The sequence below is a fragment of the Rhinatrema bivittatum genome, chromosome 1 (genome assembly GCF_901001135.1).
Source record: "Rhinatrema bivittatum chromosome 1, aRhiBiv1.1, whole genome shotgun sequence".
In the NCBI taxonomy this organism is placed as follows: Eukaryota; Metazoa; Chordata; class Amphibia; order Gymnophiona; family Rhinatrematidae; genus Rhinatrema; species Rhinatrema bivittatum.
This window is the reverse complement of record NC_042615.1, coordinates 363,048,055-363,066,037: the sequence shown is the minus strand read 5'-3', so window position 1 is coordinate 363,066,037 and position 17,983 is coordinate 363,048,055. Positions and strand designations below refer to the sequence as shown.

The following is a 17,983-nucleotide window of genomic DNA, read 5'->3' as shown; positions in this document are numbered from 1 at the left end:
ACAGCTGAGGCACAGAGGACGATTTCCCGCCCGCCCGCCCTTATTGTTGTTGAATTTTATGTGCAAAAGTTGTCTGTATTTGTCGCAGAGGGCGGAAAACCCGAGCCCAGAAATGTTATTGCTTTGGTTGTACTGGTAAAATTGAAAATAAGGGGGATCTCGTGCAACGCGGGGGGGCTGTGGCACTAGATCGACAACGAGCAAGAGGGGGGCCGATGCTCGAGGGGTTATGGCACCAGGAGCGCTACCACTGGAAGTGGTGGGGTGCACCACCAGGTGACCAGAAGAATGGGGGTATTGTTGTATTGTGTTAAAGTTTGAGGGCTCGGGTATTACAATAAACTGCGGCCTTTTATTACCAAACAAAGTTGTTTGTGTGTTATATGGGAAAGTCAATAGCAATGAATAGTGAGGATGTATAGGGAGAGCGACAAGAAGAAAGAAATGGGGTGGTGAAATCTGTAGTGATTCTTGTATCTCTCAGTTATTATTAATAAAGCAAAAACAAATAATTCTTTACCTTACCTGCTTAGTGACTTTTTTGTTGCTGAATTTCATTGGCTAAATCTTCAATTGAAGGTTGGTATTTCGTACACTTCAAGTCCAAGCAAGCGTTACAAACTTCATCTGTCAGTCGGTTTCTTTTATTGGCTCCCATTCATGTTCACAACACTCCCTCCCCATCTCCCAGGCATGCACACATTCATTCTCACACACACAGACCCCCAGGCAGGCACCCATGCATTCACACACATACACCCCCAGGCAGAGTCCCATTCATACACATTCACACACTAAAGGTAGACCCCCCCTCTCTTTCTTTTGCCAGCAACCTCAGAACCTCTCTCATTCCTCTGCTGCCACTGTCACTGATGCCGCGTGGCTATTGCGGAGGTGCCGATTGCTGCTACTGACACTGAAGTCCATTCTCCTGCCTCCTCTGTGCAGGCCCCGTGGGCTTCCACTTTCTCCATGCTGATCTCGTACATTGTGAGATCCGTTGAGAAAGTGCTATTCTTGCACATTCCCAAAGAGTACATGTGCCAATCACTAAAAAGTACATTTTTTTTTTTTTGCCTTTGCTGTCTGATCTTAGTTTTCTAATTGGTTGGTCACAGGCTTTTTTTTCACCTTCCCTTTCTTATTTTTTTGCCAATTCCTTTTATATTGTCTTTTTTTCTGTTTCTTTTTTCTCCATCTTCTTCCCTCAAACACACAGTCAGGTTCTCATTCTCACATGCATTTCTCTTTCTCACACACACAGGCTCTCACTGGCACATGCTCTCTCTCATACAATCATTCATATTCACAGGCTCTCACTGGCACATGCTCTCTCTCATACAATCATTCATACACACAGGTTCTCACTGGCACATGCTCTCTCATACAATCATTCATACACACAGGCTCTCACTGGAACATGCTCTCTCTCATACAATCATTCATACACACAGGCTCTCACTGGCACATGCTCTCTCATACAATCATTCATATACACAGGCTCTCACTGGCACATGCTCTCTCTCATACAATCATTCATATACACAGGCTCTCACTGGCACATGCTCTCTCTCATACAATCATTCATATACACAGGCTCTCACTGGCACATGCTCTCTCATACAATCATTCATACACACAGGCTCTCACTGGCACATGCTCTCTCATACAATCATTCATACACACAGGCTCTCACTGGCACATGCTCTCTCATACAATCATTCATACACACAGGCTCTCACTGGCACATGCTCTCTCATACAATCATTCATATACACAGGCTCTCACTGGCACATGCTCTCTCTCTCTCTCTCACACACACACACACACACACAGGCTCTCACATGCTGTCTCTGCAAACATTCAGGTCCTCTCTCTCAACTCACCTCATACACGCACTCTACGGGCCCTCAGCCTCTCTCTCACCTCTGGGCCTCCTCTTCGCGGGTCGCCGCAGGATGGGCTCTGCAGCGGCCCTGATCTTCTCGGGCCGCGGCAGCCCTGCTACCGGGCCTCTTCCTCTTCTTGGGCCGCTGCGACTTGGGATTCGCAGCGACCCGCGGCGGCTCCTCCTCTTCTGCACGCGCTGATTCGCTTCCTCCTTCCTGCCCACGCGGCTCCGGCAACGTTTACTTCCGGGGCCGCACAGGCAGGAAGGAGGAGCATCAGCGCGTTTGAACGCGATCTTTGTCTTGAGCCTCATTGCTGCGACGCATGAGCCTCCCTGCGCCCGGGGGCATTGGTGGAGGGTAGGGGGAAACTAAAAAACACATTTAAAGGCTCGGCGCAGCTGAAAAAGAAAAGGCTTGGCGCAGCCGATAAAAAAAAAAAAAAAAATCCTGATAGTCCTCGAAACGCTGTGCGTTTCAGCCAAAACGGCTCGGCGTGTCACCTCTGACACGCGTGTCATAGGTTAGCCATCACTGTTCTAGAGTGATTAGAGAATGGATAGCTCAGCTCTGCAGATCATCAAGACCAGAGAACTATAACACACTATCCCCTCTTTCCCTTATACCCCCTTCCAAAGCCAGTTTGATTCCTTCAGTCTCCCTCTCACTTCCATTCCCCACCATCCCCCTTCATTTACCTCCTCCCCTGAACCCCTCACAAATTATGGTTCCCTCCCCCCAGTCAACAAACCACTCACTTACCCTGGTTCCCTCCCCCACTCCAATTATTCACTCACTCACTCCGCCCCCCCCCCCCCCCCCCGCAGGCGATGCCTGGATCATTCCTCTCTTCCTTCCCCCCTTAACAGTGATACCTGGTTCATTTACTCCCTCTTCACCAAATATATGTGGAACCAATAGCCTCGTTCAACCAACGCGATATCGTGACTTTTGACGCTTTCTGACCCTTTTTTTGCACCACTCCATAGCACAAAAAGGTGATCAAACAATCTGAAACAGTGATCTCTAGATATTGCAACAAAGCCCTCCAGACGTCTTAATTCCTTTGCATAAGGCATACCACTCTCCAAATTTGTAAAGGCTGGAAGCTCCACTGACTGACTTAAGTGGAACGCTGAAACGATCTTCGGCAGTAAAGACTGAACCATCCTCAGAGAGACTCCAGAATCTGAAACCCGCAAAAAGAGTTCCCTATACGACAAGGCTTGAAATTCAGACACCCTTCTGGCTGAATAAATCGCCACCAAAAAACTACCATCAGAGTCAGATCCTTTATGGTGGCCCTCTTAAGAGGCTCAAATGGTGCTCATGCCCCCGAGGACCAAGTTAAGGCTCCAAGAAGGGCACACCTTACGAAGAGGGGGGTAAAAATGCTTAGCCCCTCAGAGAAAATGTACCACATCTGGATGCACAGCCAGAGTTGATCCATGAATCTTGCCCTGCAAGCAGCCCATGGCCGACACCTGCACTCTCAGGGAACTAAAGGACAAACCTTTCCTTATGCCTCTCTGCAAAAAGGCTAGAATCTGCGTCACCGATGCTCTCAGAGGATCAAACCCCTGCTCCGTTCACAAAGACTCTCTCCAAACCCGGAAATACACCAAGGAAGTAGATGTCTTGCGAGCTCGCAACGGAGTAGAAATAACATCCTCCTTTCTTCCTTAATTACCTCCTTTCAAAAGCCAGGCCACTAGACAAAAGCAATCCGCTTGATCTGAAAATATAGGACCCTACTGTAGAAAATGTGGTAGATAGCCCAGCCTCAGGGGGCTGTCCACTGCTAGACAGACCAGATCCACAAACCTAGGCCACTCGGGAGCCACAAGAATCACCTTTCCTGGGTTGACCTCTATTGTCCTTTCAACCTTGCCCACCAGAGGCCATGGAGCAAACACGTAGATCAGAACATATTGTGGAAAAGGAAGCACCAGGGCATCGATCCCTTCCACTTCGTGCTTTCTTCTGCAACTGAAGAAACGCAGCGCCATGGCATTCCTATGGGTTGCCATCAGATCCATATGAAGCATGCCCCATCTGAAAGAAATGAGGGTCATTGCTTCTTCCAATAGCTCCCATTCTCCAGGATCCAATTGTGTTGGCTGAGGAAATCCACTTGCACATTGTCAGACCCCGCTATGTGCGAAGCTGCTATCAAGGCCAAATGATGATGCTCCGCCCAGGACATTAGCATCTCTGCTTCCTGAGCAACCGCTTGACTCTTGGTACCTCCCTGGCGGTTGATGTAGGCCACCATCATCGCCTTTTGCAAAAGAGGAATAAACTCCTGCAGAGCCAACCACACCGCTCTCGTCTCAAGATGATTGATGGAGGATGCTTCCTCCACCAACCATTGGCCCTGCACCAACTGGGACTGACACACAGCCCCCCAGCCAGAGAGACTGGCATTGGTAGTCACCATCATCCATTAAGGCACCTCGAGGTCCACCCCGCGGCACAAATGATCCCCGGCCAAGCCACCACAAAAGACTGGCGAACTCTGTAAGCAGTAGTGGAAGTTGAAACTGCTCTGAAATCGGATCCCACCGGGATAGCAACACTTTCTATAAAAGTCTCATATGAACAAATGCCCATGAGACCAGCTCCAATGTCGAGGCCAAGGAACTGAGGACCTGCAAGTAATCCCAGACCCTGCGCACTTGGGCCTCCAACAGGTTCTGCACTTGAGCCTGTGGCTTGACAATCCTCTCCTCTGTGAAAAAGACCTTCCCCACATTGGTATCGAAGCACACACCAAAGAACTCCAGAACCTGCAAAGGAGAAAGGTGGCTCTTGGATAGATTGACTACCATCCCAACAATCTCAGGCATTGCAACACCACTTCCACCACTCGTTGGCAAAGGTCTTCCGACTTCGCCTGGTTGAGCCAGTCATCCAGAAACAGGTAGACCAGCAGGCCCTTCTTTCTGAGGGCTGCCGCCACCATCACCTTGCTGCAGGTCCTCGGGGCTGTTGCTAGTCCGAAGAGAGCACAAAATTGAAAATTCCTCCCCAGAATCATAAACATGAGGAACCGCTGATGATCCGGATGAATCCCTATGTGCAGATATGTCTCAGTCAGATCCAAGGATGCCAAGAACTCCTCGCTTCTCACCGCTGCTATGACGGAACTCAGAGTCTCCATCCAGAAACAGGAAACCTTGAGAGCTAGATTTACCTTCTTCAAATCCAGAACTGGACAAAAAGTTAATTCCTTTTTTGGCAACACAAAATAGAATAACGCCTCATCTCTTGCTCGTCCCGGGGGACGGGAACAATGGCCCCCAGTCGCTGTATAGTCTGCTGAACAATCAATTTCTCCTCCAAGGCACAAGGGTACACCATAAACAGGTTTCTGAGTGGCCAAGCAAATTCTAAAGCATAGCCTTGTCCTATCACTCGCTTAGAACCCATTAGTCTGACGTGATTTTGGCCCACTCCTCATAAAAATGAGTCAAATGGCCCTCGATGACAGGGACTGAAGAGTGGGCCGGTCTTGCCTCATTGCGCAGGATTGGCTCCACCAGTACCTTTGCCGGAGCAGTCTTGGTTTGCTCTGCGCCCATGAAATGGCTGGTTCCAGGACTGCAACCTCTCCGAGGTCTGCCTTAGGCCAACATCTGGAGTCCTGCTCTGATGGAAACGCCTTTGCCCCAAAAACGAGAGCATGCTGGGAGAAATATTTTGGACCCTTTTGTCTTGTCCTCCGGAAGCTTGTGCACTTTGTTATCTCCCAGATGCTTTAACAGCTGTTTCAAGTCTTCCCCAAACAGAAGTTTGCTCTTAAAAGGCAACGCTCCCAGCTGAGCCTTTGATGAAACATCCACTGACCAGTTTTGCAACCAAAGAAGCTTCATAACAGAAACCACAGACATCATTGTCCTGGAAGAAGTGTGAATGAGGTCATGCAAAACATCCACACCATGAGCTACCGTAGCCTTCATTTGCTCTGCTTGTTTGGATTCCTGGGGTAATATATCTCTGGCACTCTGCAACTACTGCACCCATCTCAAACCAGCCCAAAGCATAAAGCTGCTGCACACAGCTGCATGGATGCCCAGAACAGATGTACTTCGAGCTTCCTGTCCTACAAATCCTTAAGAGCTGCTGTGCCAGCTACTGAAATGGTGGTCCTTTATGAATTGCTGAGACCGAAACATCTACCTTTGGTACCTTCAAGAGCTCCAAAGTGCCTTTGGGCAGAGGATAACGCTGATCCATGGCCCTGCTAACCTTAAGGCCAGGCTCCAGAGTATCCCACTCCTTGACCATCAGCTCTTTAACCAACCTGTGAAAAGGCAAAGTCTTAGCTGGACCCCTCAAGACCGGTCATGAATAGATCCACTTCCTCTAGGTCAGCCTGCTCTTGTGGAACGGTTATTCCTAACTCCGCCAAGACCAGCAAGATCAGGGGCCCGAGTTCCTCCCTTTGAAATAGGTGAACCACCTTGGGATTGTCGCTTTCCATCGTCGGGACCTTTCCTGCGTCCTGTTCCGGATCCTGCAGCAAGAGAGAAGGATCAGTATCGTGAGAATCATCCCCAGATAGCAAGCCCCGATCAGACTCCTCTGAGGAACCCTCCTCAGTGGCCCCTGATCCAGAAGGACCAAGGCCCCTCAGAATCCTAGTGGCCCCTGAAAATCTGGACTTCTTTCTGGGTGGGGGGGGGGGGGGTGTTTCAGCCATCTGCCGCTTAGGAATGGGTCGCTCCACGGCCTGGTGGGCCAAAACGTTTTGTGCATCAACAAAACAAATTCTGGCCAAAAGGAGGAGGAACCCTCCCAATCCTCTTCCAGATTATCTTGATCCTCTCCTGACTGGCTCCCATGGGTCCCCCTGAGCCTCCACTGTAGAGAAATCAGACAGAGAAAGCACAGGTGTAAGATCCCTGCCCCCTGCGGCATTCTGTGCCTTTGCCGCAAATGACTCCAAAATAACCGCTGTGCCCACGCCCAGCGAGAACAGACCCGAGCTGTGATGAAGATGCCACTGCAGTCCCCCCAGATTTGCCCTCCCCACCAGAGAGGCATTGGTGACAATGGCCGGCTTGAGCGAGGCGCGTGGCACTCTCTCCACATGCGGCGCATCGGCAGGCATGCGATATGGCCCAGCCTGACTCCGACCACGCGGCACATGTTGGAACAGGATAATAGAAGTTCACCGCCTGACCGGAGCCTTTCTGCCACCGACAGCACCAAAAACAAGAAAAAACATGCTCCCTGATTTCTTTTTCCCTGTCTCACTCTGTTTTTTTTTGTTTGTTTTTTTTTAACTTTACAAAACAGACAGACAGCAAGCTTATCTGAAGGGTAGCAGGGGCTTCTCCCCAGACTTCTGAAGGTGAGAGAACTGGACCACCAGCTTTCATCCCTGGTGTGGATCAGCGAACACTCAAGGGTCCCCAACCCCTGCTTATCCTCCTCTTAAACCAGGAGGGATGGTCCCACCAGGACCTGCCAACCTCTTGGGAGGGAATTCCTCCAATACAATCCTTTTTCTTTTCCTCTAACATCTTTTTCTTTTTCCTTAGGTACAAAACTGCAGGTTTTGCACCTCCTCCTTCAGCTGCTGGAGACAGAGAAATACTGAGAAGCTGCAGGTGGCACACCGGGTTAAGAGGCAGTGCCTGCAAAACTTTCTCTGTCTCCATCTGCTAGAAGAGAGGCACAACCCAGAAGTCTGGACTGATCTGGGTATGTACTGGGAACAAACTCCAATCTCTTAGGCTCCTGGACAAATCTTAAATACATTGACATAAGTAGTGCTGAGTTTCTACTGACATTTGCAACTGTCAGGCTAGATAAGCACAGATCAAAGAATTAGCAGAAAGCCCAACTTTAAGAAGGCAGATCAGTAGTAGCAGAAAATCCTGGGCAAAGTTCCCAGAACACTATAACCATGAAGTTATTGGCAAACAGACTAGAAAAAAATATAGAAAAAGGCAGCATCTTTACTTTAAAAAAAAGAAAATGCATTGCCACTTATATACCAAATTAGTTTATAGCTAATATTTACACATTTAAATATAAGCAGACATATAACTATAATTTAGATATAACTGTTTCTTAAATAACTATAATTATATATTTGAATAGCAAGGCAAAAGCAAGGCATTATGACATTATATCCATGTATCTGAGATCCATGAATTCTAATAGTTAAATCTTACTGAGAATATGACAACTTATATACACTGGATACTGAAATCATGTGCTTTATAGTGTAGAATACTTCTATATATAAATATGAGAGCATATTACAATATACCAATATTGAAAAAGATATATCAATTTTAATTCTATTGCTTTTACAGTTTTAAATACGATATACACACTAAAGCCTTGGTACTTTAGTGTGAAAATTCAATATCTAAATTCTTGTGTTTATATAGTTCATGTGTTTCTGAGCTGTTGAGACTATGAATCGTCAACAAATAAAATAGTATAAAAATGGAGAGATGTAAGGGCTCGAGGCTGCCACTTTGACTTATGGTAAATCCGAGACCAGACTAGCAAAATTAACTTGTATATGGTAAGACAAATCATTTTTATCTATTTTCTGTATCAAAGATTAGGCTTTACCATAATATAATTTCCTCATGTAAAATATATATTCTTTTTTTTTTAAGAATATCTGACTGATTGAGTTGCTCTGATCTTATAAAAAATAATTAATAGTTCTCACCAACACATTATTTCCAACGAGCACTGATGTGTTAAACTTATATTACATGGGGATCTAAGGAGAGGGAGTAACCTATAAGAGAACTCCTTATTAATGTTTCCCTCACTTATTTCTGCCCATCAGATCACAGCCAAGATAGTGTATGAACTAACTGCTGCCAACTAATCACCATCATGTTATCAAGAAACACTTCACAAGAGGTAGAAAGTGGGATCTGATCCACATGTATGTTGAAATCACCCTAAACAACTGCAGCATTCAAATTAATGTTAGACCCCAGTAACAGTTCAAAGAGGTAAAGAATTATGAGATAAAAGTCCAAGGGGACAATATAGCAAGCATTCATAGTAGGTAGAAGATGTTAACTCCAAAAGCACATTTGGAGAAAAAGTATCTACATGCACCTACACAATCTAAGGGAATGCTTAGATACTATTGACAAGCCCCCTTTCCACCTACAAGACTGAAGCTGTGAAACTATGGCATAATCTTCTGGTCAAATCCAATTCAAGATAACAGTTATCAGTATTGGTTATTTATGACTCAGTTATACAAAAATCAGGAGACAAATCATAAAGCAGCTCATATATTGTAACAGATTTCATGGTAACAAATTGGGCATTTACTAATAGAATCGATAAAGTACAAAGCAGAGAATATTCCAATGACTGCCATAAAATAGGGATCAAATGAGAAGCACTATACCTTAAATCACAGCATTTGTGAAGGGGGAAGATCTCTATATCTGCCATGTCCAATTATCACTGGAATTGGATAAACTGCCATCATATATAATAGACAAATAATTCAAAGTAAGATCAGAAAAGGCACAATGTACACAAACTTGTGAACAAAGGAGCATTCCTTTGTGCACGCATGCCTCCGGTCCAAACAGGCCCTTATACCAAGCCCCTAATGACATCAGCAGGGGGAGGAAAATGGGAAGATCTACAGGCTCCGGGGTTGCAGATAGCAGGGGAGACTCAGACGATGTTAGGCTTTCTCCAAGATGTACCGCTGATAGACAGGAGTCTATCGAAACAGTCTCTCTAAGAAGTATGCAAACTAGGCAGGTGTTCCAGTGTCCACTAAGGCCTTTATACCAACCTATGATGTCATCAGCAGGGGGGGGGGGGCCAGAAGATCTAAATCCACGTTCTGGGGCTGCAGATAATAGGAGGGGAGGACTCCATGACTATGTTAGGCTCGCTCCAAGATGTACCGCTGATAGCAATAGTGTAACAATAGGAAATACAGTCAGACAATTATGCTGAGAGGACTGTTTTTTCTTTTTATAAACTGGGTCATAAAATAGATGTAAATAATTGAGGTGATTTTCTGAAAGGTTTTGACCTTTTCAAGAAGAATAGCAGGGTTCTTCTATAATCTAAAGTAGGAAGAGTTTCTTCAGCTTTGTTGGAATGAGATTCTGGAAAATATGTATAAGGATTGTGGACCTTTGTTGCTGTGGGGAGACTGACTCAACCTAGAGGGAAGGCTCTTTAGATCCTCTCTGACAGCTAGGCTGGAGCGAGACTGGTCTAGAGATTCACCTATACCAGCCCCTTTCCTCTTAGGTTGAGCCCTCGGGGTCCAGGGGCCAGCAGGACTTAGAAATGAGTTTCATGAAGTGTAGTAATATGAGCAGACCCGGTCAGAAGAGGGCGAGAACAGTCGATGTCCAGGCAGGCAGAGGTCAATCCAAAAGGCAGGGCAGGAACATGGATCAGCAATTCACCACTGCAAAAAGCAAGCAACCCATTGCTGAGGTGGTGATCTGTTGCATGGCTGGGGTTTAAATACCCAGCCGTATGATATTACCCTGCGCCAGGAGGAGCAGTTCCCACTGCAGGGCCTAGAAAGGCAGGTGCACCCATATCTAGGGAGAAGCCCCTGAAAGAATGGCAGCGTGCAGCATCAGTGGTGAATGTACTATCTGGCTTTCAATACCCATGCTCTGAGTGGTCGAGACTGAAGGTTGGGGAAGTAATCCATTGTACGGTATTGGGAATATCTAAAGACAAACTGATTGAGCAATAGCCAGTCTCTGCAGCCGTGAAAAACAAATTTGACAAGGTCAAAAAGGAGCTAGAAGGATCATTTTCCCTTTGTCCTCTCTCAACTTGAAAGTTATTTTGATATGAGAGGAACTGGTGGAAATGTATACATCATTCCTTAGTTCTATCAAATAAAAAAAAAACATCTTATGCTAGGGAGTTGAGTGCTAGTCTTTTTAAGAAGTAGAATGGAAGCTCATGGTTGAACAGAGCTGCAAAAATGTCTATTCGTGGTACATCCCAGAAGCGGAACTAGGGAGCATTCAGTGAAGTTAGCAAGTAGCACATTTAAAACAAATTGAGAAAATTTTCACTCAAAGCACAATTAAGCTCTGGAATTTGCTGTCAGAGGATGTGGTTAAGGCACTTAGTGTAGCTGGGTTTAAAAAAGGTTTGAATAAGTTCCTGGAGAAGTCCGTAAACTACTATTTATCAATAGGGAATAACCACTGCTTGATGCTAGAATTAGTAGCATGGGATCTATTTAATGTTTGGATACTTGCCAGGTACTTGTGACTTGGATTGGCAACTGTTGGAGACAGGATACTAGGCTTGATGGACCCTTGGTCTGACCCAGTATAGCATATCTTATGTTCTTACACAACTGCAGACAGTATGAGAGAGCAGATGGTTCTGGGGACACTGCAGATTAGATTATTTTCTTAATCATACAACTGCAATCCTAAATAACTTTTTTCACTTAATTACTGTCTTGAAAAGTTTCTATTTAAGGACAGTAGCTAGCATTTAATCTACAAAATGCTCCTCAGTTCCTTTCTGTATTTTAAATACAGGAAATATGGAATATGATAGAAGTTCCTTTCAGTCCTTATCTGCCAAATCTACCTATTGCAATACATGATATACCTCACGATCCATGGTTTTCTCTCTCTCTTCTGGCCTTATTCCATGTTTTCTTGAATTCTGTTACTGTTTTTGAATGTTTATATCATGTGTCACTAAATCCATTACAGAGACCATAGGACCGACAAATTATATAAGATATGCCAATCTGGTAGGAACAGATATACCAATCTGGTAGGAACCACCTTCATATGTTACTCATGGAGTACTATAGACTTTGTAGACTAGGTACAATATTACATCCCACACTGTACCTGGTTGTTAAGTAAACAGATCAAATTTTCAAGAAGTTCAGTTTGGTTCCAACCTGACCAGAAAGATATTAGAACAACACAGGAAAGGAGATGTCAACATGACTAGACAAGGTTCAGATTCTGATCTACCCACAAACCTACCTATCAATATATCGTCTGGCTTCCACGTTGTCCAGAGCCATAACTACTACATCTTGCTGGCTGTAGAACTTGTCCCCATAAATGTTCTCTGTGGCTGGACACACTTTGTTAAGATGCGGCTCTATCTTTAACTGCGGGTTGATGCTAAGCGTTACTGTGGCTGCTGTCATACTCTTCGGTTTCTAATTTTTGGGAAAAAATGATGCATTTATTACAAAAATATTTAGTGCACAAAATACAGATATCATATATATAGTGATAGTTTATACCATAGAACTAAAGGAAAATTGGATATTACATGCTAATTTTCGTTCCTGTAGTACCACAGATCAGTCCACACTCCTGGGTTTTACCTCCTTGCCAGCAGATGGAGTCAGAGAAAGTTTCACCAACTCAGTACCTAACCCAGTGTGCCACCTGCAGTCCCCTCAGTACTGACCTATACCCAAGCCAAGATGATAGCAGTAACCATAAATTTCTAAGCAAACTTCCTCCCCTCCAAGGTGAAATTGCCCAAAAAATGTGAAGGTGAAGACAATGGAAAACTTGTTCCACAAATTTAACATATGTGATCTGCATTGAAAACCTCCAACAACTCCACACTATATACAAAGCAACAGTACGAGCGGTGGACCCACCAGTAAATGGCGGATCTCTGGACCGATCTGTGGTAATATAGGAACAAAAATTAGCAATTAAGAACCAATTTTCCTTTCCCTGTATGTACCCAGATCAGTCCAGACTCCTGCGATATAACTAAGCTCCCCTTAACTTGGGTGGGACCTGGAGAGTTCCACTCATAGAACACTCACCAAAGCACATGGAAGCGAGAGCCCTGACATCCAAGTGATAAAACTTATCTAAAGTATGCAATGACTTCACAGTAGCCGCCCAGCAAATTTCATGTGGAGGCACCCGTTGTGACTCAGCCCAGTAAGTCGCCTGAGAATGTGTCGAGTGCGCCCCTAAACCCCCCGTGCAGCAGGCACCCTTTAGAAATTAAAGTCGACTCAATCACTGCCTTCAGCCACCACACAACTGTAGCCTTAACTTCTTTGTACCACTCCACAGTACAAACAGCTGATCCGATCTACAAAGAGGTGATTTGATCTATGGAAATCATAAGTGACCTTTAGATATCTCAATAATGATTGCCTCCCATCTAAGAACCTAAGCTTCCTTGCATGAAGCTCCACTGTCTAAGATGGAACTCTGAGACTACTCTCAGGCAGAAAAGAAGGAACCATGTATAAAGATACCCCCGAGTCAGACATTTGTAGGAAGGGATCTCAACAAAACAGCACCTGGCGCTCCGAAATTCTCCTTACTCAACAAATAACCACCAAGATAACCACTAAGATTCAAGTCCTTATTCGTAGCTGTCTTTACTGGTTCAAACCTAGCCCTTAGCCTCACACAATCCTGTAAGGACTAAATTCAGATTCCAAGACGGACAAATGCTCCGCACCTGACAACGCAAATTCTTAGCTCCCCAAAGGAACCCTATAACATCCAGATGTGTGGACAAAGGATACTCTTGCACCTTACCCTGGAAGTAACCCAATGTTACTATGTGGACTCTCAGAAAGTTAAAGGCCAGTCCCTAGACCAGAATCTTTCTGTAGAAAAGCCAAAATATGCAATACCATAGCCTAAACTGGCTGAGGCTGTACTCTGCAAACAGCAGATCAGGACTTGAAGATCCTACAAATTCGCACATACGTCTAGGACATAAAAGGTCGCCTAGACTCCAATAAGGTGGAAATAACCACTTCAGAATATCCCCCTCCAAATCAGTCATCTCCTCTCAGAAGCGAAGCCATGAGACAGAAGTGAGCCACCTGATCCAAAAATATTGGGCCCTGGTGGAAAAGAGTAGACCGATGTCCAAACCTCAAGGACACGTCTATGGCCATGTTGATCAGATCCAGGAAGCATGGCCGATGTGGCTACTCTGGAGCTTCCAGGATCATGTTGCCCAGATGTTTCTCTATCCGCCGTAATCGCTTGTCCATCAGAGGCCATGGAGGGAAAACAAAGAAGAATCCCTCGAGCCCACAGCAGCACCAGAACTGATTTCTTCTGTACCATGTTCAGCAACTGTAAAAGTGAGACACCTTGGTGTTCTTTGGTTGGGATACCCCATCTTCTGTGAATGAGCCATACCGCTGCTTCTGACAGCTTCCATTCCCTGGGGTCTAACTTTCTCCATCTGAGAAAATCCGCCTGAACATTGTTCACTCCGGCGATATGAGATGCTGCCAGCCGCTCCAAGTACTGCTTTCCCAGAGAATCAACTCCTGGGCCTCTCGAGCCACTTCCTGATTCTTGGTTCTGCCTTGACGGTTGATGTAGGCCACCGTCGTCGCATTGCCTGATAGGATCCTTTCTGGATGGCCACATAACCTTGGCAGACAGGCAAACAAAGTGAAATGCACCACTCTTGTCTCTAACCAACTGATAGACCATGATGCCTCCTGTTTCAACCACTGGCTCTGCAGCAATTGAGCTTTCCATACCGCCCTCCATCCGGAGAGGCTTGCATTGGTGGTGACTTTTACCTAATTCAGAACCTCCAATTTTGCACCATGCTCAAGACTGGTGCAAATAAGCCATCATGAAAGATTGTCCCTGGCTTCCCCCTCTAACAGAAGAGGAAGATGAAACTCTTCCAATAAGTGATTCTGTGGGAGAGAAGCGCCTCCTGAAGAGCCTCCTAAAGAGACCCTGGGTACTGAAAGCTCTAGCAGAAGCCTAATCTGACTCTGCAATGTCAGCACTCTCTTGCCATGAGAAATACTCTCTCCGCCAGCATGTTGAACTGAGCTCCCAGAAATTCAAGAGTTTGAAAGAGGACTAAATGGCTCTTTGCTAGGTTGACTACCCATCATGGAGACTTAAAGCACATTGGTACCTTTTGTACTGATTGTTGCAGAGGTCCTCCGATTTCACATGAATGAGCCAGTTGTCCAGATATGGATGCACCAACACACCTTCCTTTTGCAATGCAGCCGCCCTCATTACCATCACCTTGGTGAAGGTACGTGGAATCGTCGCCAGCCGAAGGGAAGGGCTTGAACCGAAAATGTTCCTTAGGAACATGAACCTCAGGAATTTCTGGTGCTTCGGCCTGATGGTTATGTGCAGATACGCCTTTGTCAAGGTGAGAGATGCCAAGAACTCTCCCTTGCGTACTGCCGCTATGACAGACCGCAGAGTTGGACCTCAGAATTTACATGCGGAAATGGGAAACGTTGAGAGCTGCATTTACCTTCTTTAAATCCAATATCTCTTGAATTGGATACGGGGGGCAATGAAATAGGATGCTAAATTGACCTCCGGCCACACTAAGCACGTTCAGAGTCTGCGCCTACAGACTCAGGCCACACTGAGCGTGTTCAGGGTCTGCGCCAACAAACTCAGCAAGATATCTCTGTGAAAAAGAAAATATCTGAGCAGAGTCCAAAATGACTCTGAATCATATGCAATTTCTACCTTTTCTAGAGGTGAGAAAGTCAACAGGAATCCTCTGATATCTCATGATCCACATAACCTTGAACATTAACCAGTGACAGCCTCCCTGCGGCATTTGCCTGCCATGACTGACAAATTGGAGGCCAAAGTATGCGATTCCAATATAGTAGGTTCCTTCGCCTTCACTGGGCACCCCTGCAGAAAGATCTGCAGGTCCTAGAAACATTCCATCCAGGAGGAGGAGCATGATAGATCTATACCAGAGCCCATAGGTCCAAATTTGCACTCTTCATTCTCTCTATCACAGGGAAGCTTCTGCATTGGGAACAAGGGAGAAGGAGAACTGATCGTTATCTCGCCTCCCACTCCACTCCACTCCGCTCCAGAGATACCATAAGGCCGAAAGGATGTCCCAACATAGGCAAGAGCTGTAGTAAAATCGCTTTGAGCATCTAAACAGCGGTGGCACAAAGAGAGAGTAAGGACTGAATTGGTATCAGATGGCAAGTCTCACAGATAGCAAGATTCTTGGACCTGTTTGTTCTCGGCATCTAGCTCTCCTGAACTTCGGCTCTAGGCGGCCTCCTGTGCACACACCAATACCATCCAGGCATACCTGCACACTTCTCCAGGAGGCGTGCATATAAGCACAAGACTAGGTTGAGGTCTTATGTGCACAAATACCCACGCAAATATGCACTCCAGTTTAGGTTGCGCCTTAAGCGCACAAGTACCTGCGCAAATAAACACTCAAGTCTAGGTAGCAGACATACGCACTCAAATATAGGCCGTGGCCTTATGCACACAGGTCCCCGGGCATGCAACCGTCACACATTGAGAATGTGCACATACGCATACACACGCTGCCGCAGCTTATCAAACAGCAATGCAAAACCTGCCTGCACTTTCAGCGCGTTTAGGCTGGGATCTTTTCAACATCTGGCACCAAAAATCATTAAAGGCCTGAAGAGCTTCTCAACAGCTCAGGCCTCTTGACTGGCCGAGAACTCATGGAGATTGGGGCCAAGAGCCAGCATGTCCCGCTGCCTGTTTTGCTAAACAGGCTTTTCGCATAAGCAAATTAAAACCAGCAGAAACCTTCTACCAGAACCAGACTCCTCCTTGGTGCAAGTGCCACTCTGCACCTCCACGGGACAAAGAACCGCCGTTGATAGTTGATGGGTGATTCCCCTGCCTCTCCCACTGACGCTGCTAAAGAATTGAAAATGGCTGCCGTTTCCACACTGATGGGGAAAGCCTCAGCCCTAGACCTCATCACCCGCGAGGCTCATTCTACCGGTGCAGCTATGCTCACAGATCCCAATGCCATGCTGTTTTGCCACATGCACACGCTGTTCCTCCCCGCACCCGCGGAGCTACCAGCACCTCAACAGGAAGCAGGGGAACAGTCCCTTGGCGCCATGGAGCCAACACCCAATCTCCTCCACAGGCAGAAATGCTGCTGAAAAACCCCATCGCTGAGCTTCTCAAGCTGCTAAAGTAGCTTCCACCCTGGAACCCAACTGATGCACAGATTTTTCTCTAACTAGTTCCTTGTTTTCTCTCTCTCTTTTTTTTTTTTTTTTTACTTGGAGAACAAATAAAGATACAAAGAAACCAATACTTTCCTCTGGTGCAGAGGTTATGGTTCCAGGAGCGCAGGCCGCATTGCAGACCAGAAAAGAGCCAGACCACTGGCTATATCCATCTTCTTTCGCCAAACTTTAGCGACTCAGTCCAGGGTAAACCATATATAAGGGATATTTCCCTGCTCCACTGGGTTTGCAGTGCAGAACTGCCAGCAGGTTCCACTGCTATCTCATGGGGGATGAGGGATCTAGACCACCAGATGTTCACCTCACGGACCTCCAGAGCGAGCTATCAGAAGGGTCACCAACCTCCTGATCGTCAGCCACAAACCGGGGGGGAGGGGGGATGGCCCCACCAGGACCTCACAATCCAGAAATTTTGACTTTTAATTTTTTTTTCTCTCTCTCTGTCCAGACTGCAGGTTTTACACCATCTACTATCTGCTGCAGACTGAGAAATACCAAGCGACTACAGATGGCACACTGGTTTATATACAGTGTCAGTGACACGTTCTCAGTCTTTATCTGCTGACAGGGAGGCAAATCCCAGGAGACTGGACTGATCTGGGTATGTACAGGGAACTACCCTTGAACAAAGTCATTTTCAAAAAATATTTCCTAACTTGTAAAATAGATAATAAAAGATAATTGCATTGGCTTACTCATTTTTATGAAAATCTTCCCTTGACCAGAGCTGGTAAACGGGCTACACGAAGAACACTGAAGACAGCAAAATAGGGAGGGCCTAGCCCATGGCTCAGAAACAGCATAATCAGACACCTGGTAGGCCAAAGTTGGCAATCTGAGTAGAGCTGTGTACCAAGCAGGAAGCTTTAAACTGGGCTCTTGAATTTTGAAAAGGAAAAAAATATTCCAAACCAGAGTGTACCTGAATGTGATGGGGGCGGAAGAGAAACTGTCTGTTCAAATTGGATTTTTCAATTAAGTCAGGATCTGTAATTGTTATCTGTAGCAAACAAAAGACAAATATACATGAAAAAGATGTTTACAT

At 45.9% G+C, this 17,983-nt stretch overlaps 1 protein-coding gene across 2 annotated transcripts in view; it reads right to left on the bottom strand.

Annotated features, from left to right (window-relative positions):
• UBA6 (ubiquitin like modifier activating enzyme 6) overlaps positions 1-17,983 on the bottom strand; it is a 370,281-nt gene that overhangs the window by 120,404 nt on the left and 231,894 nt on the right. For both annotated transcript variants that reach the window (XM_029600749.1, XM_029600742.1), the window contains exons 18-19: positions 17,861-17,938; positions 11,909-12,090 (exon numbers count right to left, since the gene is read on the bottom strand). In XM_029600749.1, the coding sequence (XP_029456609.1) occupies positions 11,909-12,090; positions 17,861-17,938 (260 nt within the window). The remainder of the gene's footprint in view (positions 1-11,908; positions 12,091-17,860; positions 17,939-17,983) is intronic.